This window comes from Nannospalax galili, unplaced genomic scaffold (genome assembly GCF_000622305.1).
Source record: "Nannospalax galili isolate Female #2095 unplaced genomic scaffold, S.galili_v1.0 scaffold39, whole genome shotgun sequence".
Lineage (NCBI taxonomy): Eukaryota > Metazoa > Chordata > Mammalia > Rodentia > Spalacidae > Nannospalax > Nannospalax galili.
In genome coordinates this window covers 2,923,576-2,949,606 of record NW_008346683.1, presented here as the reverse complement: position 1 = coordinate 2,949,606, position 26,031 = coordinate 2,923,576, and the positions used below count along the sequence as shown (strand labels likewise).

The window sequence follows — 26,031 nt, the reverse complement described above, 5'->3', positions numbered from 1 at the left end:
TTTAATGGACAGAAGATCACTTAAACATGTAACTTTTCCTTAAATCGGTTTTGGTAAATTATACATTCCTAGGAGTTTGTTCGTTTCATGTACATTTTCAAATTTATTGACGTCACGTTCACAGTATTTGAATACTTTCTACAATTCTATTGTATTGATTGGGTTGAAAGTTCCATGAACCAAGAGACTGATGACTTTAATCTTTGCTGTATTCCTAGAAATCAGAAAAATCACTCAATGAGCCTGAATTTATACAGGCTCTCCCTCGTTGGCTGAGCCCGCTTTTCTTCTGAGTCTGCTGCACTATTGTGGATCCTGTCGGTTTCCTCCAACCAAAGAATTTCTGATTTTATGGCATAATTTGCTAATCAATTTCTATTCTTATCTTCTTTATGTCCTGCCTTTTATTTCCTTTTAATTTATCCTAATGTTCATTATCTATCACCCTAAGCTGTAAACTTGGCATATTAATTTGCAGCCTTTTTTTCTTTTTAATACAAACATTTAAGTTTATGTATTTCCCTACGTGCTTATCTATCCCCCTATTTTTTGACATTAATTGCTTTAATTTTCATTTAGTCTCTAAGAGGTTTTCAGTGTCAATTACAATTTCTGTTTAGAAGCAAGAGGAATTTAGAATTGGGTTCTCAATTTTAATCAAATAGACCTTTTCATTTTATTGTTGTAGCTTTCTAATTTAATTCCACTTTGTTTGGTGCATTATGGTAAAATATGATTCTTTAATATGTACTGAGATTTGTTCTGTGGTCTGGTGCATGCCATGCCCATAGAGGCCGGAATCGGGCATTGGAGCCCTAGGAACTGAAGTTATGGACAGTTATTAGCTGCCAATGGGTCTTAGGAACCAAACCCTGGGTCCTTTGCAAGAGGCTTTTAACCACTGAGCCATCTCTCCAGTCCCTAGAACAAAGGCCCAATAAAGCGTGTTAACTATGTCTTCCATGTCCTCCATGTTTTTGTAATTTTTGACTGATCAATTCATATTTGAAAAAGGTCCATGAAAACATTCCACCATGATGGGACATTTGTCCTTCTTTTTCTCTGAAGGTGTAATAAACTGTATGTATGTGGACGTAAACATAAATTAAAATCCATAAATGCAGCTGTAGATAGATATTCTGTATTCCGCACACCCACACCTTTACAGTTATGTGTGCTCCAGTGTCAGAAGCGTGCAGAGTAAGGATTCTTGGATCTTCTTGGTAAATTCATTACTTTTCCTTTGGGCCCATCTCCCCCAATGTTTTCTCCACTATCACTACAATTACTCGAGCTTTCTTCGAACACTTCCTTGATAATTTTTTTGTATAACTTTACTGTCAACCTTTAGTATTTTCTCCAGTTAGGCATATCTCTTATATAGAGCATGTGCTGGGTATACTTTTCTCTTGAATCTCGAAACCCATTTCTTCATTACCAAAATGAGTTTAGAATTAGTTATAGTATAATTAGCTCATGTTGATTTGATTCTTGATTTGTTTGGAACTATTTCTATTAAGCTGATTTCTTGCTTTCTATTTTCTCTACTGTTTCTATGCTTTTCTTAAGTATTACATTTACACCACACTCCAAGCCATGGGGGGTGGAGGTGGGGGGACTGGGTCAGCAGGCTGCTAAGGGTAAATACCTCACCAGCTGTCCCTTGCTTACCCTTCTGGATCCACACTCCTTCGCTGTAACTGGTCTTTACCACCTTTATGGACAGACGGCCTATGCTTTCAAAACATTATTAGAAAAGAGTTCATGCTCGGCATTTTCTGATGCTCTGGTTTTATTTTCCTCCCCTCCTTTAGGGGTGTGAATGTGAGAGGTCCTCCGTAGACTCACGTGTTGGAATGCTGACTTCCCAGCTGGTGGTACTATTTCAAAACTTTTAGAGGGTGGCGCTTACTGGAATTAGTGCATCACTGGGAGCAGGACTCTGTGTGTTACAGTCCAGCCACACTTGTTACCTACTCTCTGCTTTCTGACGGCAGCTGCAATGTGACTAACCTCCCCATACTCCTCCCACCTCCCCTTCCTGCCAGGATGGACTGTCTCCCTTAAAACTGCAAGTCAAAATAAACTAGTCTTTGTTTAAGCTGATTCTTGCCGGGTATGTGGTCACAGCAACAAGAAAGTAACTAATACACCTGCAGACTTCTCAGCTCACAATATGCTTGAAGTTGTTCCTGTCTATCTGCCTAACAATGCATAAAACATGAGGAATTACATAAATGCTAAAAGAAAGAGTGATGCAAATATTTCTGTTTTAATTAGCTTCTACCATCGTGAAATGAACTTCTAGTAAAAAAAAAAAAGTAGAAAACAAAGAACAAATTCCAAACACATTAAACACAGACACACACAGCCACACAGCCACAGACAGCCACAGACAAACAGACACACAGACACACACAGACACACACAAACACCTATATAAATCCCTTTGGTTTTGGCTCTTTCATTTTACTCCTGGGAATGGATGCCACAAAAATGTTTTAAAAGAAGTAAAAAGCTTATGGGCAAAGTAGTTCATTATAGCACAGTTTGTACTTGTGAACCATGAAAACAGCTAAGGTTAAGGGAATGATGGCTAAGTAATGGATTATTAGGTAATTAGTGGATGTACTTACTGTGTGGCTGAGCCACAAGTACTTAATGATATGAAAAGGGAAAAGAAAAAAATTTAAAGATGCACTGACTCCAAACAAAACACAAAATACACATGAGTACATGGACCAGAAACTAATTGGAAATGTCTGATTTGGGGGAAAGCAAGGTTTAAAACACATTGTTTTTTTGAATACATTGGTCATTGGCTCATTAGCAGCAGTAAACCAGGGTTTCCTTCTCTGCCTTCTTCTGAGAACACATCAGCCTGCCTTGCTGATAAGCACACAGACCCTGGAGGACAGCTGAGATACCCCAACCATCACCCAACTGAACTGACACTGATCAAGAGGACTTAGTTAAGCCAGGAAAAATGAGAGAACCTTGTTCATTCCATGTGTAGGCTCATCAACAGAAAGTAATTTCTTAGGCAATGCATTATCTACAGCATCAAGTAACTGATACATCTGCCTCTTTGTCTTTTTACAATCAAGTCCTTCCTCAGTGCTTGGTACCTAGAGAGCCACACACAGATTTTCTGTCTCTGTCTCGTCTCCTGGAGGGAGAATGAGACACTTAGGTTTGTATTCTCTGCCCCAATCTTCCCACACTTGCCATCCCACCTGCAGTATGTATTTATATTGTGTTCCTGCTTCTCCTCTGTCTCATGTGAGACTTGCAAGTAGGAAGTCATTCACATCCCGTCTGTAGCACCTGGCATGGAGTGGGGCCCTCCACAAATGTTTTTGCTTGAGTTAAATCAATGGATTTGGGGAGCTCACATGAACCAAAGCAGCTGGCAGCAGATGCAAGAGGAATAATCACGCAAGCTGGTTCTTACTCCACAGGCTTTATGCTTTCCAGAAAGAAAATGCCAACGAGGAAGAAAAGCATTCTCTTTCTGTTCTGAGCCCTCCTAGCTTCCAACCATACTGCCCACAGCCAGCCACACCGTTACAAATACCCCCACCCAGCTTCCCTGTACCCACCACAGGACTGTTTCTGAAAATGTAACCCACATCCCAGCATGGCCCCTCTTGACGCACCTTGAGATCAGACACATCTCTGTAGCACTGCTCGGAGCGAGTGTGGTCTGACAGCTGCACGTTCCAGAAGCAGGGGAGCTGATAGACCAGGAAGGGGTTTTGTTTGATGACAGCATTGAAAATATCCTGGGGGATAGAGACCAAATGCACAGTCAAGCTAATGGCAGGTTCAGCTTACAGGAGGGTGACTCTTGAGCACCCTGCTTTGGGCACAGGATGGCTTGCACTATGGGCAGTTCTCTTGCCTGTCATCTCCATGAACCTAGGGATAATGTTTGTGCAGACACAGGGGAATGCCCTGTGCTGACTGGATGCTTGTGAGGTCCTGCTGGTCTCATGAAGCACCATCCAGGGAGACACAAGGGTAGAGAGGGAGTGACTTCCCTATCCTGGCCACCATATAATAAATGAAGTCTCTTTTCCTCCCCTCATCTCGCCCTAGGCAGGAACCCTGTGCAATCCATCCTGAGTCTCCTGGAGAGGAAACTGATAAGTGGATCAACTCATCCAGAAGGCAGAGGCAAATTATAGATCCCCCTTCCTATAGCTCCTGTTTGGGGAGTTTGGTTGGCCTGGTGATGGATGCTACTTGGATTCCTGCAGGCCACAGCATCCAGAGTATACATTTCCCCATTTTGAAATCCAACTCCGACTTATCTAGGGAGGTTTTTTACCTTGTTTGGGCTCTTCTCCAAACTCCTGCATGAAGCCCCACTTATTAGCCAGCTCCTGACAGGTGGTGCCTGGAGGTGAATTATGGACCTTTGTGGCATAAGATGGCTGAACAAACTATCCTCACTGGACATGGACATACAATTGCTAGCTTTGGGGTATATACTCAAGTCATTGTGACCGGACTTGAAATACGAGGTGAGCAGACAATTTCCCCCTCAGGCCTAAGACAGCATCTGAGTTATATATTTCCTTCACTCATTCATTATGCTGTATCTCATTGTTTAGGAAAGGAAATAAGTTTTTGGCTCCTTGGGAAATATTGAATAAGAATGCTAAAAAAGAAAAAACAGTTATGCAACTCTGTAGAGTTTCTTGTTTCCTCTGTATTTGAACACTTTGTGGGAATTTGACAAATGAATGTTGAACAAAAATGTGGCATGTGAGCCCCTCTCTGGGTGAAAACGGAAGGATGCAAAGAAGAAAACACAGAGAAAGCATCTTCACGACCTCAAGATGGCCAACAATGCCACAGGAAGATCAAATCTAAATGAGGCGCCTTTCCCAGTCAAGATGAGAAATGAGGGTTAATAAATACTTGTTAATAGTTTGTTGGAGTTCAACGACTTCTTCCGGCTGCCTAGATAAAAGGGTGGTTTCAGGAGCCAGGAGGTTTTTCTCCTATTTAAATTCAGTTCCCTTGAGTCCCAGGACAGGGTCACACATAATGGCCTGAACTTAAATATTAGATGCTAGGTTTTTGGGGGTAGGGGTGGGGGACCGTCCAGACAGAGTCTCCCTGTAGCCTGAGCTGGCCTTAACTCACTATGTAGACCAGGCTAGCCTCTATCTCACAGAAATCTGCCTGCCTCTGCCTCCTGGGTACTGTGATTAAAGGTATACGTCACCATGCCTGGCCCTAGATGCTGTTTTTAAGAAAAATGTTCTTTTGGATATGTATTCTGGGACTATAAGGAGCAGGTGCATTCCAAGTTAATGGTAAAAATGGCAGCCTTTTAACACATCAGGCTGCCATTCACTTATGAGTCTGCTTCCGTAAGTCATGAACGTCTGAGGTAAAGAACCAGGTCCTTTGCTTTCCTTTCTCTCCATAGCCTGGTGGTACAATGTTCAGTGAAAGTTGTTTGAGTTAATGAGTGAACTGAGGGGATGAGCTGAGGAGTGAAATGCTGTGCTAGTCTGGCAAATACAAGGCAGTGTTGTCAGGCATGTGGAATCACATGACAGGGAGAAACGAATTCACATACTGCTGAGAAACAGCTACATAATTTGGTCAGGGATAGTCTCCCTGATATATATATATATATATGGTATATATATATGTGTGTGTGTATGTATATAATTTTAATTTTATGTGTATGAGTGTATTGCCTGCATGTATGTGAGTGCACCTGTGTCATGCAGTGCCGTGGAGGTCAGAAGAGGGCGTTGGATTTCCCTGGAAATGGAGTTAAGGATGGTTCACAGCCACCATGTGGGTGTTGGGAATTGAACCTGGGTCCTCTGCAAGAGCAGCCCATGCTCTTAACCATCTCTCCAGCCCCTGTTGTTATTTTTAGAGCAGCATGGTTAACTACAGATTAAATCCTCCAAAGTTATGAGCCAAAACAAATTTTTCAATCCAGGCACGGTGGCACATACCTGTAATCCCAGCACATGGGACACTGAAGCAGGAGAACTGATAGCTCAAGGCCAGTTTGGTATATAATGAGACCTTGTTTGAAGCAAACAACAAGAAGACAGCTTTTCTCTTTATGTGTTGATGATCTCTGCATTCGGTATAATAACAACACACTATGTGCTAACACAAAGGCATTCAGGAGTGAGAGTCCCTGTAAGCAGCCACTCACCTGGTCAGCCAAGGAGGTAGACAGCATGCCCATGAGCTCCCTCTCTGCCGTCAGCCTCCACATCTGCTCCCATTTCATCTTCCGCAGCTTATCCAAAAGCAGCAGAATCACCCCTGGGCAACATCACAGGGCAGAAGAAGAAAAGCAATGGTGAGATGGAGCCAGGCAAACTTCCCCAGCACAGCCTGGCTTCTTGGACACTGGGGACAGCCTGCTGCACAGAGGTGAGGTCCAACAACGTGTAAAGCAAGATTTCCCTCCCAAAGCTCAGTCAGCGAGTTTTCACCATATAGGGAACATGGTTTGGAGATGAACAGGTCTGGGTTCAACCCCAGGCCCTGCCAGATACTTAGTATGAGACTAAACCATGTCCCTGAAATACTCCCATTGTATAAGAAAAGGGATTAATTGAGAAGAGGGAAAGCCTAGTACTTTCTGGAGATGAATGGTAGTTATGGTTGTGGATGGACTTAAGAACTACTCACAGAAATGGGGTTAAAATGGTAAAATTTCATTATGTATATTTTTTCACAGTAATGGACTAGCTTGTGTGATCTGTAGCATATTTCTCACAAATACTATCTCTTCCTCCCATGTCCCCCCTCGAGACCTGTCATCCTGAGTGTGGCTAAAGTGTGGCACCTGCACAATATAAAAGTAGCTTCTCCACGGCTTTCCTCTGAGCACATGTTTATCAGATGTTTTAGGATTACCGCCCAGTTCCTGACTTCAACGCGGTGGCACTGATAATCAGCTGTGCATCAATGAAAGGAAAGGCTGTGTTACTCCTGGGTCTTTAACATAAATCCAAAGCCTTTGAGTTTATACAAAACTAGTAACAAGTGCTTGTTTCTTCCTCCTCATCACCTTTTTTATGGTTAGATTTTGTGGGGAGAGGTCTGGGTGAATGGGGCAGTATGGAGAGCAGGAACTTTTCACTATATACCATTTTGTAGTTTGAGAAATGGCAAAGCAATAACACACACACACACACACACACACACACACACACACACGAGGTCAGAAAGATCAAAATCAAATCTAACAAGGAAAGTATATTTTGGCTTAGTGAGATTACAGGCAGCTGTCTACCCCCAGCTCAGTCTAAGTGAGCAGAGAAAAGACAGAGCTCAAGCAGAGGCCACACAGTCAATATGGCGGATGGAATTGCTACACCTATGGGTCCCCAAAGTAGTCCTTCTCACAATGATTGGCTCAACAGAACAGACAGTGGAGAAACTCCAGGCAGCTGAAAAATGATCTTAGTTGATGATAACTAGTACTTACATTTCTAAGACTCTAGGAAAGAAACCGGCTTTTCCCCACACCCCATCAGACATAAATATCGACTGTAACACTTTTTTCTTATCAGCACATTTGCAGAAAAAGCAAACTGGCCATTGAGAGAAGGGTACCTAGCCAGACGGTTCAAAATAACTGGGAAGAATGGGATAATAGAGATCTGTATTTCTAGGTCACAGAGTGAATTACACCTGTATCATCTCCTTTATGCACTATTGGTTTTTTTCACATACCATTTTCTTTCATGTCCCCAAAATCTTTACAAGACAGATTTTTGTCATCTTAGTTTATTGGTGGGAAAATGGAGTGGCTAAGTCAGACACCTGTCCTAAATCTATTTAGGGTTCAAAAGCTAGCAGACTAGCTTCAGGTATAGGCCTGCCTCACTCCAAAGCCAGAGCTGTTTTGCTGTTCCACAGAGACCTGAGGCCCAGCAACACCATTTGGAGCTATAGGACTCAGGCAGGACTTCTCCACTCATTCATTCATGCATTCATTTATTCATTGGCAGTGTCCCAGCCCACCTGGAAGCCTAGAAGTCACTATGTGGACGAGGCTAGCCTTGATCTCATAGAGATCTCCCTGCCTCTGCCTCCCGAGGGCTGGGATTTAAGGCCCATGCCATCACCAGTGACTTCTCCTTTTTTTTTTTTTCTCAATTTCTACATGTGTAAAATGAGGAAGATACTACTTGTCCTCACAAAACCCTGTGACAGCTTGATAATGTTCAACCACCATCTGTCCTGAGAAAAACTAAATAAAGTGATTAATAGTGCTTGCTGGTTTCTATGGTGTAAATTCTCCCAGCTTGGGACAGTTCAGCCTGGCAATATAGTGTCATGGGTGCAAGATTGGGAAGAAATGCAGAAAATTAGTCCTCTTGAGCATCAAGTTAGCTCCAGTGCAACAGGAACTGTTCCCCAAATAATTTCCCCAAGTATGGAGGCATTTTTACAAACAGTAGAATTCACAACAAATGTATTATTTGGAAAGGGACCGGCCAGAGGAGGGATAGGGGGTACTGGGAAGGGAATGAATACAAGCAAAGTATAATAACATATATGTACAAAAATGCAATAATGCAACTTATTGCTTGGCTGAAAATGTTTAGTAAAAAAAAAAATGTCTTGTTTATTTTGGGAGGAAAAGAAAAGTCCAAAGCTGGAAAATGTAGTGATGTAGGACTGGTGGCTGACACACCAAAAGGGACTCTAGTCCAGTACGTGAAAGAATTTCATCAAATCTTATTGCAAAAATGAATTTAAATCAGGTAGGGTCGATGCTCCAGTATATAGAGATGTGGCAGGGGAGGGGTGCAAGCTAGAGACAGTGACGAAAGATCTGAAGGCATATTATTTTGAGGCATCTGGAGAGTTCTGTGTAGAGCTCTGGAATCTGAACTCAGCACCCATGATTTTCAATGATGTGGTATCTTGGTGGATTGAATGACAGACTTGATTCAGCACTGACTACTAGGCTCCTTGGAGAGGGGGTTGAGTCAAGAACTTAGGACTAAATGCAGAGGTGAGAGATCATTCTCACAGTTCCCCAGGCTTTACATTTATGCAAGTTTATTTAATTTTTATAATTATGATATATTTCAAACCAACAAAAATACAGAAACTAATGTAAAGAACACCCTATACTTAGATACAATAACTGTCAAAAATAAAACATGATTGATGAATCAAAAGACTCACCATCTCATTCTACCTTGCCCCCTTCCTTAGAAGCAACTGGTCTCTAGAGTCTCTAGAGGCATTTGCTTCAGTCTATGCACATTCTTATATTTTTATTCTCTACACATATAATAATAAGCAATACTTGGTGGGCTTTGGGGTGTGTGTTTCATATTGAGTATTTCCTACTCTCACTTGCCTGAGCACATACTGTTACATCTTTTAAAAATATTTTGAACATTTTTTGTGTGTACATGCTCATGTGTGTTTGGGTGCATGTATGTACATGTGTACATGCATGTGGGAGTCAGAGGACAATCTTGGGTGTTGTTACCTGTCAGACCTTGTTTATTCATTTACTTACTTCCTTTTGAGACAAGGGTCTTGGGGCTTGCTGGCCAGGGGGATCCTGACTCAACCTTCTCAGCACTATGATGACAAGCACCTGCCACCACGCCCAGCTCTGTATGTGGGTGCTGTAGACTGAAGCCAGGTCCTCATGCTTGTGCGGCAAGCACTTTACCAATGAAATCATCTCCCAGCCTATTATGTCTTTAAGATTTAATCATGTTAGTATTTCAGCTTCTGTGTAGTCACTGAAGTCACTTTATTTTATCAGTATTCCACAACTACATTTCCATCATGTCCTACATTTTTGCTGTGATACCAATGCTGAAACAGACATCCTAAAACCAATTCAGGTCTGGTTGGGCACATGCATGAAAGCTTTGCTGGGAAGGATCTCCAAGGTTACTCAAGGATTCAGCATTGGTGGTGGGATTTGTTTCGAAATGACTTCACCTAGAATCGCTGCCCTTCATTCTTACAGCAAAGTTACTGCTGAGACTCGCTCACAATGGCTTTTATTTCTCTCCCTCATTCGGTAATTTATCGAACACATATAACATGCAAATCAACAGAAATACACATGGACTCGGTTTCATCCCTATGTCCCCCAATCTCATGGGCTTTACTTAAAATATTAGCTCAGCATATACTTACTGAAGGAACAATATTCAATCTTTGTCTGTCACTTATATAGGGATGCAAAAAATGAGCATGACTCTAAGACCTGACACCATTAAAATTCCACATGAAGACTGCAAACGCCTAGAGCATGACGCAGCTTATGAACAGTACTCAGAGAAGGGAAGTCAGCATCAACCTGGGCTGGAATTTGTCAGGCAGAGGGGTAGGGATTTTGAGGCCACAACATGGACAAGAAGGCAGGAGACAGTGCAGCAAGGGTCTCCACTAAGATGTGATCCTGAGCAGATGTGCAGGGAGAGTTTTGGGAACATCCTGAATCTATGCCAAGCAGGTGCTTTCCCACCATCATCCTGTCATTTCCTAATCAGAAAAGGAGATGCTTATATCCCACTGGGTGGCTTGGGGCTGGAAGCTATTCCAAGCCCCACTCAAATGCCACATGGCTAATGAGATGATGATGTGGGCATGTATCATCCACCCATATAAGGGAGGTCATGGCAAGAACACCTAGGAATCAGTGAAAGATTCTGAGCAAAGAGAAGCAACAAAGGGACCTGCCTTAGAAAAGACAACTTAAATGCTTTTCCATGTCATTCTATAAGATCAAAGCACTGTATCTCAGCTGGTCAAAGGACAAGCCATGACCCCTTGTTCCTGAGCACTATCAAAAGTTTCTTCTAGCAGAATTGGTACAATGCCGCATCCCCACTCCCTGCCTCTGCAAAGTGATGAGCGAATGCTCAGGGAGAGTTCTCCTTAGAATACCAGGAAGTTCATGAAGTATTCTACTCAGTTCCACAGTGCAGCTAAGACTCAGGATTCAAAAGAAACAAAAACATTCATGAGCAAATGTGGCTCCTGAACATCAGTCTCAGTGACAAACCCCCTCTTATCTCACAATAGTTTCAGAAAGGAGGCGGGCCAGATATTAAACGTCACTTTTGGATGGATGTGGAAATGGAGATGCTGAGGGGGGAGGTGGCTTTCCACTGTCAGAGTGTGGTGCTTCCTCTTCATCTCAGAGCATCTGCATTATGCCGACTTGTGCTCCACCTCCCCCTGCCCCAGGGACTGCGCACCTTCATATCTCTATATTTTTAAGACTATGGTTTCTGCTAATCAGGAATGTGCTCTATATAAGTGACCCACAATGCAGGCTCATGGGGACTTGGTACCCAAGCCCCAACTGCAAACTGCCCTTTCCTCATGGATCTCTTCAAATGTCATGGGAGATATTTTCCCGTTTGCCTCCTCTGGTTCTATTCATTGGGCTAAATTGGCAGTTTGTAAAACACAGTCTTAGCTCTTGGGGAGTGAAGCCTAATAGAAAAGAGACAGAGAAACTTAACAAAATGTGCAGCACTGAGCCATGGGAGGGGGAGGACAGATGCACTATGACCCAGGGGACAGGGAAAATGTCTGGGTTGGAAGAAACATTTAAGAGAAACTTCTGGAAATTAATGCTGTCTATACAGAGGCCCAAAAGATGAGATGGGGAGGGGTTATCTAGGCAAGCAGAGTGAAGCTCAAGGCAGGCGGGTTTCTCCTGCACGGTAGTGACTTTGCTGGAGCAGGCTGCTGAGCGTCTAACAGGTTGCAAATATTTTCTGCCACACCAGAACAGCAGAGCTTAAAAAACCAATGACCCATTGCCCCCCTTTCTCCCAAAGAAAGATTAAAAGCAGACTGTGTAGAATTGTCTAGCATGGGGAAACATTTGTCTTTGCTCATGATTCCATAATTAGTCACAGGTTATGCATACAATAAATACCCTCGCATCCTCAGACTGATGAAGCAGATTGAGTCCTGGGAACGCAGAGGCTGTGGAGCTGCCCGCAAAGGGGAAACCAAATGCAAGGATATGTCACAGCGACTTGGGTAGCCAAGTCCTGACATCATCACTCACTACCAGTGGCCCCTGAAAAAGTCACTAGATCCTGGAACTTTGGTTCCTTATTTGTAACACAGAGATCATCTCCTCTGAGGACTGAGAGTCAAATCTTTGACAATACCTTGAGAAATAGGTATGGGACCCACTGAGGAACACAATCTGTTAATTAATTTTCATACGTGGTAATTCCTTCTCCAGCCTGAATTCATGGGCTACCCTAAATATCTTCAAAAATCCCTTCTCTCTCTGTATAATGCACTGGACACTTGAAACACTGATAATATTTTGACATTGTCCCAAGTCTGTAGTAGCACAGTCTTGTGACAATATTCAACTTACAATGTTACAACCAGAACTAATTAAGAAAGCCCTGGGGGTTACTACAAGTGACAGCTAAGAGACATCACCATGAGAAGGCAAAATAATAAAGGAAAGAAGATCAGCCACATGGAAAATAATGTGCGTAAATTATATTCTTGAGCAGTAAAAAGAGCCTGCTTAGGCTATGAAATAGAATCACAATAACAAAGGCTCATAACCGTACCTGCCTGCCTCTTCTGAGGCAAGGAGTTCACAGCAAGAAGGGAAGAGAGCTGAAAAGCAGCATTTTCAAGAGCAGCAGAACCCCAGATAACTAAAAAAGAGCTCAAACACATCATATCTGAGACCAGGACAACCCTTACTATTTATTGACCTTACCCCTATGCTGCCAGGGAGATATTCTAATTGACGGTAACAGGCTCTCAAGTCCCAAAGTGGCACATAAAAGTCTTATTAGTAAGTTAGAGAAACTATACATTTTCTCTTTAAGGTGTCTAATATCACTCACTGAATCAGCCTGATTTCCACTCAAATTAATACAATTAATGTGCACATACACAAAGTGGGGACAAGCTGTTTAAGCAAACACCGGTTAAAATAACGGGAAAGTTTCCCCTGGAAATGGGACCTTTTCAAGCTCAAACTTGGCTTTGAAATGCATGCCCTGGGTCAGGTGTTGACACCAATTTTCTGTAGCCTGGAGGAAAGTGAGACCGAACACTTCTCTGTGGCCTGTGTCCAGCATCTGCTGCTTCATGATCTGCCTTTCCAGCGTGTCACTGGGTGTCAGGGACAAGGAGTCTGCCCTTTGCCCTACGGTGCTCTGCAGAGGCCTGTGGCCTTAATTTGATGGGGTTTCTGAACAAAGTTGTCTGAGATGTTGGGGCCAGCAGGGTTTTACCTACAGATGTCATGCCAGAAGCGTAAGACGCCAACATAAGGTAAATAAATGAATAAATAAATTAAAAATCAAAGGCTTCTCCTGTGAACATCTGATTCAGTGGTAGACTGCTTCAACTGTAAATCAGAGTGCAGTACTTCTTTTTCCCATACTGAATATATGTACCAGAAACTCAGCAGCCAAAATGGTAGGGAAAGAAAGGTGTGTCTCTGCAGAGAGGAGAGAGATGCTTTTAAATATTGTTTTTCATTTAAAAATTTATTTATTATGAGTTTTTGCCTGCATGGATATAAGTACACCTGTGTCATGCGATGCCTAAAGAGGCCAGAAGAGGACGCTGGATTCCCTGGAACTGGAGCTACTAATGGTTGTTAGCTACCCAGGTTCTCTGTACGAGCAGTCAGTGCTCATAAATGCTGAACCATCTCTCCAGCCCCAAGCAGAATTTTAAAAAACTTTTATTTATTATTCTTATTTTGTGTGTATTCGTGTATTGCCTGCAAGTAGGTAAGTGCATCTGTGTCATGCAATGCCTGTGGAGGTCAGAAGAGGCTGTCAGATCCCCTGGGACTGGAGTTACAGACAGCTGTTAGCTGCCATGTGGGTGTTGGGATTCAAACCCAGGTCTTCTGCAAGAACAACGAGTGTTCTTAACTGTTGAGCCATCTCTCTAGCCCTAAGAAGAATGGTTTCAACAGTGCTTTGGTATGAGTCAGATATTGATTTTTGCTAGTGTAAAACTGTAAAAGGATATCAGACTAAAGATAGTGGCAATGGCAGTGCCTGTCATCTCTCAGGCAACTGCCGCCCATGAGAGGCAAGGAAGTTTACTTACACGGTGACCCTAATTCTTGCAATAAATATGCAAAGAATATGGAACTATTTGCAGTTTATAGATGAAGACACTAAGGCTCACACATAGCTAGTGATAAAATTAATCATACTGCCTGATTTGTGATCTTTCAACCATGCCATTTTATTCTCTCTCTCTCTCTCTCTCTCTCTCTCTCTCTCTCTCTCTCTGCTTGTGTCCAAGACTGCCCATAAGTAAACAGGGGAGGCCCAGTTGCTTCAAGCCAATATAAAGCACTTGCTCCTGGAGGAAGGGTGAGTCATTTTTGGAAGGCTGGAGAAGACCACAGGCCATCTGCAGATGGTCCTTGTACAGATCTGGAAGGAAGCCAGGCACAAATAAGGTCAGGAATGATAGGGCTTCCTTGAGGACTGTCCTGTGTGACAATGCAGATCTAGGGTAGGCCTGACCATGTGTAAGTTATTGTGGTCACTGGCTGGAGCCCAGAAAGACTGAAATCAGGACAGTGTTTCAGAGATGATTCATGTCAAACCCCCTCCTGCACGTGGTGAGTCCTTCTTCTTTGTGCATGTGAGCACACTCAACAGACTTCTTAGCATGTATGGAACTACCTCTTATAGACAAGAGGAACTGCTCAAACTTACACAATATATTAGTTACTTTTATAACAGAAGAAAGCAACTTAACAGAAGAAAGATTTATTTGAGCTCATAGTTGAAGGGTACACAGTCCAGAGTGGTGGGGCAGGCATGGCTGCATGTGGCTCCATGGCAGTGGCAGGTGAAGTTGCTCGTTCACATCTCAGAAGATGAGGAAGCAGAAAGAGGAGAGGGCTAATGTTCAACTTGCTCTCTCCCTCCCACCCCTCTTATTCCTACTGGAACTCCAGCCCGTGGGATGCAGCTGCTCACACTCAGGCTGAGTCATCCCTCCTCAGCTAATCTTCTCTGGAAATGACCTCACAGGCACACCCAGAGGCACACTCAATTAATGCTCAAGAGTTTCCTAATACAGTCAAGTTACCAATCAGAATTAACCATCATACCAGGCAACTGGGAAACCTCAGGCCTATATTATGAAGACCTGGTTAAGAAGTTCCCTCTCTCCATTCTTTCATCTCTTCTTTTATTTCATTGCAGCCTACTTTCATGATTAAGCCAAACTAAAGACTGTGTCTAGGATTAGTTTGGTTAATTCAGACCCATGTTTCCTTGGTACAGGAAGAGAGACAGAGATCTCAAGTGGCTGCATGACTTCCATAGACAGGACCACAGCATACTTCGGATAAAACTCATTCCTTAACTCAGTGTAGGATGCTAGTCTAGGAAGCATAGTTAAATACATTTAGAAGATGGTAGAATAAAGGTAAAGAGTATTTGACATAACGAATGTATGTGAATCTCAAAGGTAATTTTTAATTTTTTTAACCAGCCATCTGGTGGGCCATTGCTCCTTTCACTGAGTTCTCCCTGGCTGCGATCTGCATCTCTTCTACTCCCCACAAGTACTGCTGGGCTACTACCTGAAGATGAAGGTTCCTTTCTTAGTCCTCTGGTGGTCACTGATGCTTTGCTGGTTAGGTTAGTGAAACCGTTAGTGGACAACGAGCGGGTTCTCTGTGGGAAGTGCTGGCAGAGCATGTGGGCTCTCCTGAAATGTTTATGAAAATGACCCTAAGGATCACAGCTTTCTCATTTCTGCTTTGAAGTACTGGAGTTCTCATTTCATGCCTGACCCCATATGAAGGTAAGTTTATTAAAAAACTATTCAATTTAAGATCCCTGCTGATTTTACCTGGGACTCACTTTTGATCACATAAATTAAAGGGTTCTATAGTATACTTTGTGTTTCTTTAATTTTTCCCTTGGTGTGTGTGTGTGTGTGTGTGTGTGTGTGTGTGTGTGTGTGTGAGAGAGAGAGAGAGAGAGAGAGAGAGAAAGAGAGAGATATATGGAGAGAGAGAGAGAGAGAGAGAGAGAGAAAGAGAGAGAGATATTTGATTAAAACCTTCCACTGACTTTTGCTGGGTCTATTTGAAAGTACAGTTGGGGTACAAAGAGATGCTCAATCTTTATAAAAGGCTTGTGTTCATTCTTTCTCATTTACTCATTCACTAAAAGCTCCTACATGCCAGACACTAGGTATTGAGAGATAAAGAATACAATGGGTACTCGAAGAAAGAGTACTCAGGGTTGGGTCTGGAAAGTTCCCCAAAGGCCCAATATTGATAGGCTTGGCACTGGTGGGAGGTGGTCAAAACTTTAAGAGCAGGGCTGGAGCAATGGCTCAGTGATTAAGAGCTGCTCTTGTAGAGAACCCGGGTTTGAGTCCCAGCACCCACCTGGCAGCTAACAACCATCTGTAACTCTAATTCCAGGGGATCTGACATCCACTTCTGGCCTCTGTGGGCATTGTACACATAGGTGCACTTACATATATGCACACAAAACAGTCATACATCTGAGGGGAAAAAAAAACCAATCTTTAAGAGAAAAGGCCTGCTGGGAGGTCTTTAGGATATTGGGGACACAATGTGTTGCTGATGGGAATCAGAGCATCTTCCATTCTTGTTTCTTTTGTTTCCTTGCTACGTGGTGAATGGGAATTGCTCCCACACAGACTCCTGTCAAGATGTGCTGTCCCTTTACAGGTCAAAATCATGAATCAAACTGCTCATGGACTGGAACCTCTGAAGTCACAAGGCAAAACCAAACCTTTCCCCTTTATAAGTTGATTAACTCGGAAGTTTGCAACTGTATTTGAAAGTTGACTGAGAAAGGCATGCTCTAGGTAGGACTGGTGGGTTCCCAACTAAGAGTGTGGGTGGGATTCATGTCCTGGGAAGTGGTCCTTTAAGAAAACAAGCCTTCATCCTTCTCTTTAAATCCCCAGACAGAGCTCTTTCATCCAAGTTTGTGACAGGGCTAAGAATATAAAGAGTTTGGGGGCTGGCAAAGGCCTTTCGATCAGGAGTTGCAGAATGCTTTTATTGCTTTTGTTTTTATCAGCCGATGTTCTATGACAGGATAAACTACATTCAGAGATCACAGAATACTACATTAAGAACTTTTACTAGATCAATCCAACATTATTACTGAAATCCAGATCAAGAAATAAAACTTTGCTACCAGCCCAGAAACCCTCACAGCTACCTCTCCATGCCCAGTGTTCTGTCATGAAGCCCACTGCTCACATCACTGTTGAGAGTACCTACTCCTGAGCTTCAAATCAGCTGAACCACACACTAAGTACCCTTCCACGACAACTCTTTGGCTCAACAGGGGTTACGGTTTTCCATCTTAATGCCATATAATAACCTGCAGGATGATGAAATGCTATTCTATTTTATCCATTATACTGCTCCTGGACAGATGGGCTGCTTCCAGTTTTGAAAGTACTGATAAACATTCTGGAATATGTCTTCTGGTGTTGCATGTGTTTTTGTTGAATACATACCTAAAAGTGGAGTTTCTAGGCTACTTAGTGTCTATATTCAGGGAAAGTAGATCCAGCAAAGTGTTTTTTTTCCCCCTTTTCATACCCCTAATAATCTATGTATGCTATTCTGCCCACCCCCAAATTTTTATAGTTCTGTCAAATGGAGTGTGCCTTGCAAATAAAACATTAAGGAAAAGTGCTTTTATGGGGAGAACTGTGTCCCCTAACAGATATGCACAAGTGCTAACACCAATACCTGCAAATGCAATTTTAATTTGGAAATAGAGTCTTTACAGATGTGATCACATTATGATAAATCATAGCGAATTAAGATGGATTCCAACCCAATGGTCTTATAAGGTCAATGTCCTTATAAGAAGAAGAGGATGTGGGTTGGAGTGATGGCTGAGTGGTTGCAAGTACTAGCTGCTCTTCCAGAGGACCCTGGTTCAGTTCCCAGCATCCACATGGCAGCCAACAACCACCTATGACTGCAGGTCCAGGGGATCTGAAGCCCTCTTCTGGCCTCCGTAGGAACTGCATGCATAGGTGCAATTACATACATGCAGGCAAAAGACTCATACACATAAAAAAAAATCAAAAACATTTTTTTTTTAAAGAAGAGGAGAGACATGGAGGCATGGAGGAAAGATGGCCACAAGAAGACAGAGGCACACACTGGCATTATGGGAATCACACCATGGTATGCCTGGCTGTACCATCTGCAGGAGGCACAGAGGGTCCTAACTTCAAGAATGCATGTTGTGTCTTAACACCTTGACTTGTACCTATAGCCAACTTGTTTGTGGTACAGTTTGAGTATCCCTGTAGAAATGTCTCTGACCAAAAATGTTTCAAATTCTGAAAAATTTGGAATTTGGAATACTCACATAAACATCATGAGCTGTCTTAGGGAGGAACCCAAAGTCTAAATACAACATTCTTTGGTGTTTAATACATGCTTGAAGGTGATAGCATATTCTATTTCTTGTGTACCTGTGTGGATTGTATCCTGCCATATGGGGTCATGTGTGGAAATGCTCCACATGCAGCATCCTGCTGGCACTCACCAACTTTCAAATTTTGAAGCATTTCAAGTCTTGATTTGCTGTTAGAGATGCTCAGCCTGTACGTTGTTATGGCAGTCCCAGGGAGGCTATGCAAGTGCAGAGACCAAAATATCATTTGCCTTAGTTCAGAGAAACAGATGGGGCTAACTTAATTCCTGAATTTTTTCAGCTGTTTGGTTGGTTTGAAGTATCACTATCATCTTTCAGATCCAGACAGGTTTTCAGATAACCATTAAATCACAGAAGATAAGTAATTCTGCCCACTTTAGGTGGCAAGCAATGACAAAAATCTATGGCAGAAATCATGTTCACTGTGTGTGGGTCTCTATGTCTTCCTACACAGACAATCACCAAAGGGCTGCATTTCTTACAGGACTCTTGAGACAAGCTGTAGCCATTTCACCCAAAAGAGGAAAGATGACAGATGCTGATACCAATTACCCAGTGCGTGCCCAGGCCTCTAGGTAAGGCGGGTATTGAAGACATACTTTTCAGGAAGGTTCCCCCTCCCTACCCCCTATGCTGTAAGAGGGAGGGAGGGAGGGAGGGAGGTGAAAAAGAGAGAGAGAGAGAGAGAGAGAGAGGAGAGAGAGAGAGGAGAGAGAGAGAGAGAGAACCAAGCTATTATTATTAACAGTGCCACCGAACAAAAATGAAACAACTCAATGCTCAGAAAAGCTGGGTGTACTGCCAGATTGCAAGGTGGGCTACTGAGGGTCCGAGACCCCTGGGCTTTGTATCAGCTACTGAAAAATGACAACAATTCTCTGAATAGAAGTCAGATCTACTGACCTGCCTGTTGGCATGGAGATTTTAATTTCTTACCAAAGATGAGCCTGCCTTTTCCCACCAGTGTGGCCAGACGCTTCAATGCACAACATAATATCTCATTTACCTACCGAGTGGAGCAAGACAGCATAGATGGCCACACAGTTCTGAGCAGCTGAACATGAGCTGGTGCCTGATGGAGCAATGAATTAATGGGCTCCTGAAAGGGCAGGAAGTCCTCTGCAGTTTCAAATGTGAGCCAAGCGATCGTGCACAGGACACAAGCACACAGCCTTTCATTACATACTTGACTCCATACTCCAAGAAAACCAGATTCCAAAAGAATGGCCAGTGAGGGACGTGCAGCTCACAGTCTCCTTGCATTTCCCCCTCTTCCTACTTGTGAGATGGACAGAACAAACATTTCCCGCTCGCTTCCTACATGCTACATACTCCCAAATATTCACTGTAGTCACTGTTGTCCACTGCAAAGTCCATTTTGTTGGACTCAGGGAGACTATGCACAGAATCGCCTGATAGCTGAGTACTGGCTGGAAGTTGGAGGAACAGACTGGAGGAAGGGGAAGGGTGCGTCTCTTCAAGGGCTCTGGAGTGTGGGACAATCTGACAGGCTATGTTCTCCCTGCTTCAGCCTCCACGGTTCCTGCCCTCACTGGGTTCTGGCAGTCTTATCTCTTCTTGTTACATCTTTGTATGGACTGAATTGTGTTGTTCCATACCCCCTACCCCTGCTGCACACAACTCTTAGGTTGAATTCTGAAGCCTCAAAATGTGGCATCACAGAGTCTCTAAAAAGGTTATTAGATTAAAACAAGATCTTTAGTGCCAGGCCTCATCCAGTTTGATTGGTCTCTCTATAAGAAGTGGTTAGAACATCAGGATGCAAACATATGCAGTGGAAGATCATTTGAGGACACAGGGAGAAGATGGCTACCTATAAACCAAGGCGAGAAGCCTAAACGAAGTCAGCTGTCTCCGCTGGGCTTGGTGGCATATGCCTGTAAGCCCTGCATGTGGGAAGTAGAGGTAGGAGAGAGAATCAGGACCACAAAGTTATTCTGTAAGTAAGCTGGAGGTCAATCTGGGCTATATAGGACTCTACCTCAAAAACAAACAAAGTCATCCCTACAGATACCTAGAGCTTGAACTTCTCTCTTCTAGAATTATGAGAAAGAAAAATGTTGTTTAAGTTGCCCAGCCTGTAGTTCTTTGTTATGTTATCACTGAGAAAAATAATACCTATTTCTGGGCCCATCACTGGTACAGTGCTCTGTTTCTCCTAGTCTGTGAATGCCTTAGAACCCCCTTTGATATAGTTAATGTTGCTCATCCACCCCTATAAATAGGCCTTTCCTTGAGAGATCTTTAAAAACTTGATTTATTTTATGTGTGTGTGTTTTGCCTGCATGTATGTAAGTGCACCATGTGCTCAGAGGCCAGAAGAGAGTGTTGGAGCCCCTGAAACTGAAGTTACAGATGTTTATAGCTGCCATGTGGGTGCTGGGAACCGAACTTGGCTTTTTGGAAAAGAAGTCAGTGCTTTTAACCACTGAGCCATCTCTCCAGCCCCATCCTTGAGATATTTTTTTAAAGTTTTAATTTTAATTTTAAAATAATGTTCGTGGGGCCGGAGAGATGGTTCAGTGGTTAAGAACACTGATCTTGTAAAAGACCCGGGTTTGAATCCCAACACCCACATGGCAGCTAACAACTGTCCGTAACTCCAGTCCCAGGGGATCTGACAGCCTCTTCTGACCTCAAAGGGCATTGCACAACATGGGTGTACTTACCTATATTCAGGCAATACACGTATACACGTAAAATAAAAATAGTAAATAAAAATATTTTTTAAAGTTTAAAAAAAAAGTTTGTGTGTGTGTATGTGCTTGTATGTGTATGTGCATGTGAGGGCAGCTGTCTGCATAGATCAGAAGAGGGTGCTGGATCCCCTTGAGCTGGAGTCATAGACGGTTGTGAGCTATCCCATGTGAGTGCTGGGAAGAGTATCTACTAACTTGGGTCCTCTAGAAGAGCAGCATGCACTCTTAACTGCTGAGCCATCTCTCCAGTCCCATCCTTGAAATATCTTGAACCACTAGTTAGATCTGTTTCCTGATGAGATCTTGATTGTTGCCTGTATGTTATTTCAGTTAATCCTCTGAAATTTTTTGATTATGAAATCTGGATGATTAGGCTCATTTTATAAATAAGGAACCCAAGGCTCAGAAAGGCCACACAGCTGGTGAGGGGCAGAGCTAAGATTTCATTTGCAGCTTTCGTGACTCCAGGACATTGCACACTGATTCTAGTAGACCTACAGAAGAGTCGCATCACAAATTCTGAGGCCCATGGACTGGGGGGACCCGTGGGCATCGCTAGGATGTTCTCTTCACTTCATTTTCTAGGCAAGCCAAGGCTCGGAGACATGCAGTCTGTGTCTGAGGTCAGGAGGCTGATGTGGCAGAAGCAGACCTTGGATGCAATTCTTCTGAATCTGTTCTTTGGACATATTTTGCCTTGTTGATTGGTCTGAAAATGACAGTAATGGGTCACTTTGTAGCCCCACATTTGGATTTCCAGGGGTGGCTGAGCATGAAGATCAAGAGTTCTTGGCATTCATTCTGCATGCCAGTTCCAAGCTTAGCAACTGGGGACCTTGGACAAGTTACTTAGTAATTGTTCTGGGCTTTGGTATACTCTACTGTCAAATGTTGGGAGGATTCACTATGATAACAAACAAACGCTCCCCTCCCCATCAAAACAACAACAACAACAACACAGAATGAGAAGATTAAATAAGGACATATTAATATTCCCTGGGGTAGATTCCTAAACCCAAACTAGGTTATTCCCATTGACTGGTGAGCATGGACTCCATCCGTCAGGACAATTAAGAAGCTCAATGAATGATGACAGAGAGCTAGCAATGATGGCAGCAACCAAGCAGATCTCAGTCAGCGCAGTAAGCCACACTAGGCATGCCCACTAACTACTCGGTCAAAACATTCCCCAAAGGTTGAAAACACAATGGAGACACTAAGAAGCAAGAACCTACATTCAAACTCTGTTGTGCCTGCTGCAAAGCCCATGCACTTCTCAGTCCTGGCATTTATGACAGGAAATAGAACACAAGGACAAGAATATGGGCACAGGAAACCATGTAATAGTGTCTTTTTCAAAGTTATCATTATTATAGATGCCTGTGTCCCCCAGCTGAGCTACTGGAGGGTAGCAAGTCTCATTGACTCTACTTAAGTTTCTAACACAGTATGATGCACACAGTAGGCATATCATATGAGTATAATGACTATTACTGCTTAGCTGAAAGTGAACTGAGTCCATGCCTTGTCTGGATTTTGGTGCTTGAGCAAGGGCAGAGCTAGAAAACACTCTTGTTAACATGAATCACAGTCATCCTGAAGTACTTGACTGGGGCAGTGGAGGCATCCAGCCCTGTGACCTGGGTTAGACTGTCCTCTACCAGCATGCAGACAGCCATTGTTCGACTGATCAGCACATATAATGCAAGCCAGTCAAATAAATCCTCTATCAGTTCTGTTCCTGTAGCGAGCACTAATATATTGTGTTTATGTTTTCATTCAAAGACTATAATGAGACTCTCCGATGTACCAGATCCCACCATAAAAGAGAAGCCCTTATCCTTGTGAAAGAAGAGGAAATACAATGAACAAAGATTCAACATATAGTATGTTCTGTGATGATAAAAATAAAGCAGAGAAAAACTCACCAGTGGGATGTTCTGAGCGTTTTAAGACTCATTTTTAAGAATGTGTATGTATACACACACACACACACATATGTATATATGTATGCATACTACATGCATGACCTTGTGCAGATAGAGGCCAGAAAACGGTGTTGTTTCCCCCAAGAACTGGCGTTTCAGGTGGTTGTGAGCCACCATGTAGGTTCTGATAATCTGGGTCCTCTGAAAGAGTAGCAAGTGTTCTTAACTGCTGAACCATCTCTCCAGCCCCTATATTCAGAGTTTAAATGGGTGATCAGTAAAGGCATCTCTGGGGTGCTGATGTTTGGGCAATACCTGCAGGAGGGAAGGTTGGGAAGGGGAGACTGAGGGAGAATCAGCCGTAGGTACAAGGGCCCTGTCCTAGTGGATCTGTTAGAAGAACAAGGGTACCTGCCTCCCAGGTATAGTGAAGGTTAAACATAACAGCAATCCTTTTGAAGCTGTATTCCTAGCAAGTGCTCCACGAATGTTAGGTGGGACTATCAACAGTATTCCCCAAAACTAGTACAGGCCCCTGTGTCCTAAGAAGGAACTCCAGTGGCCACCATTTGGGGTCCAAACCTGCACTCTGAAGAGTTCTGCTTTCTGCCAGCCTGATTTAGGCATACCCTAGGATGTTCTGCTCATGGGAGAGAATTTATTCTAGAAATGGGATTAGCAGGGCATGCATGCATGCATTTATTTCTGGGGACAAAGAAGGAAGACTGTAATTAGTTCTATTTTGGTACCAATCCTTTAAAGAGAATGCATTAATTCCCTGGTTCTAGCTTTCGGTAAGAGTGATAAATACCCTTCTTTGCTGACTTTCGTAGTATTCAGTCATCCAAAATGGCAGAGGACCTAGTTAATACAGGATGAACTTCCCTACCCCCACAAAAGGGATTTCTGTTACGAAGAGGAAAGAGAAGTGTCATGAAGGTTGTATGGAGCAGCTGCCCCAGGCCTGCCCGATCTCCTTGACCACTACAGGATACCAAATTATAGGGGCTCCATGTTTCATGAGTAGGGAGGGAGAACAGAGTTGGCTGTCCTTATGCTGGCTGTCAAGGCCATGCAGTCATCCTAAGTTTTTCTCACTTTCACATTTTTCCTTCTCACAACTGGATCCCTTCAGAACCAGTTATGGATTTTGTTAAAAATCACAGAATCCTGAGCTCTAGTTCAGTGAAGCACTTTCAGTACCCACACGGCTCTTTCTTGCACATGCTCTCTGCTCTCTCTACTCCTCGTTTTTCCAAGTTCTATTTTCTGAAGCCTCACATTCCTCCCAGGAGAGCCCACCACCCACCTGGGTGCCAGTCATTTGCAAGATTCACCTCAGTGCTCAGTGCTCATTCATGTACATGTGTCTCTGCCCTGAGATGCCCAGGTCTCTAGCTCACGGATGGTGTCATTTCTATGACAGGGTCTATCATGGGCATAGCAGACAGTCTCAGAGGATGCTTATGAATAAGTTGACTGAAGGAAAGAAATAGTACCAAAATAAGCTATAGGACTTGTTTTGTGGGACTTTACAGAGGCTCAATTTGCACACTAACTGTAAAATGTGCTATGATACACACAAACTGCTTAAAACCAAAAAATCCTCAGGACTCTTGACGAAGTATGTAGTTGGTCTTGGAAGAACAGAGTTGGGTGGGTGTCTGCCTGGCCCAAGTCTTCAGTCAGAGCAAAGGAGGTCATACAGTCAAAATCAGATCTTCTACTTAATGGCTGCCTATCTCCCACTCAGGATAAAAGATGACACAAACTTTGCTATCAGGAAGTTCTCTTTTAACTAACTCCTCAGCCCCATTGCTGCCTCTGGGCTCAAGCAGAGGGTTCTAGAAAGAGTATGGACTGCAGCCTGAGAGAATTAGGTAGGAATCTGGTCTCTTCCACCTCCTGGCTGGTTGGCCCGAGGCAGTGACTTACGCTCTTTGGATTTCTGTTCTCTTTTGTGCAATGTGGGGCAGCAATACAGTCCTCAGCTTCAAAGCAAGCTTGTCCCTGGGACTATTCCACTTCACTGATCCTGACCTTAAACTAAAACTGCCTTTAATTATACAAAGATTATGAGTGCAACTGTTGCTGATAATTCCCAAGAAAGGAGGAAAGTGGAGAGAGGGAACAAGATGGGGCAGCAGTGTCCCTGCTTTGCATCAGAGTCATCTGGAGCATCATTCTTTATTTCAGAAGGAGCCACGAGGCACTGGGAATAGTGTGGGGGAAATGAAGGACTTGTTTGCCTAATACAATGAATAATTAGAACACAAAACTAGAAATGTGTGTCTCAGAGTCGTACAATGACAGGAATGTTTGAAGAGAAGAGCAGACTTGTGGGGCTGGGGTGGGGGGTTGTCTCTCAGTATGCATATCAAACTAAGCCCAGTGAAGTATATTAATAAACAAACACCTGATTGAAATGCAAGAGAATTATTAACTTATGAAGTATCAAAGATGATTGAAATTCTCAGCCAGGAACTGTCCTCACTGCTGTTACAGAATATAATTCAGTGTTTAGAGCATCCTACCACAGACTAGGAAGCACCAGGAAGATCCCTTCTCATCTTAACCTACTCCTCAGTAGACAGGTTCAGTCTGGGCCATGCTGATGGCAGCATTAGGCTGCTCTGATCTGGTCTCCAGACTCAATGCACAGCTGGCTCCAGATTGCTCTTAAGGTCTGGGCTGAAATGTCACCTTCTCAGAGAAGTTGACCCCAGCATCCATCACAGATGCTGGGTAGCTGCTTTAGGGAATAATCATAACATGCTATTTCTTCCTCTTCCTTCCCACCTTGGCTCCTTCACCGGTGGAGAACGAAGAACTCAAAAGATCACCTACATTAAGCACTACAGTTAGTGGCAGAAAGTTGTGTTCCGG

The 26,031-nt window shown here is 43.2% G+C and overlaps 1 protein-coding gene across 5 annotated transcripts in view; it reads right to left on the bottom strand.

The window, feature by feature from the left end:
* Large1 (LARGE xylosyl- and glucuronyltransferase 1) overlaps positions 1-26,031 on the bottom strand; it is a 581,831-nt gene that overhangs the window by 87,032 nt on the left and 468,768 nt on the right. For all 5 annotated transcript variants that reach the window (XM_029568309.1, XM_029568308.1, XM_029568310.1 and 2 more), the window contains 2 exons: positions 6,203-6,315; positions 3,660-3,785 (listed from right to left, as the gene is read on the bottom strand). In XM_029568309.1, coding sequence (XP_029424169.1) covers positions 3,660-3,785; positions 6,203-6,315 — 239 coding nt within the window. The remainder of the gene's footprint in view (positions 1-3,659; positions 3,786-6,202; positions 6,316-26,031) is intronic.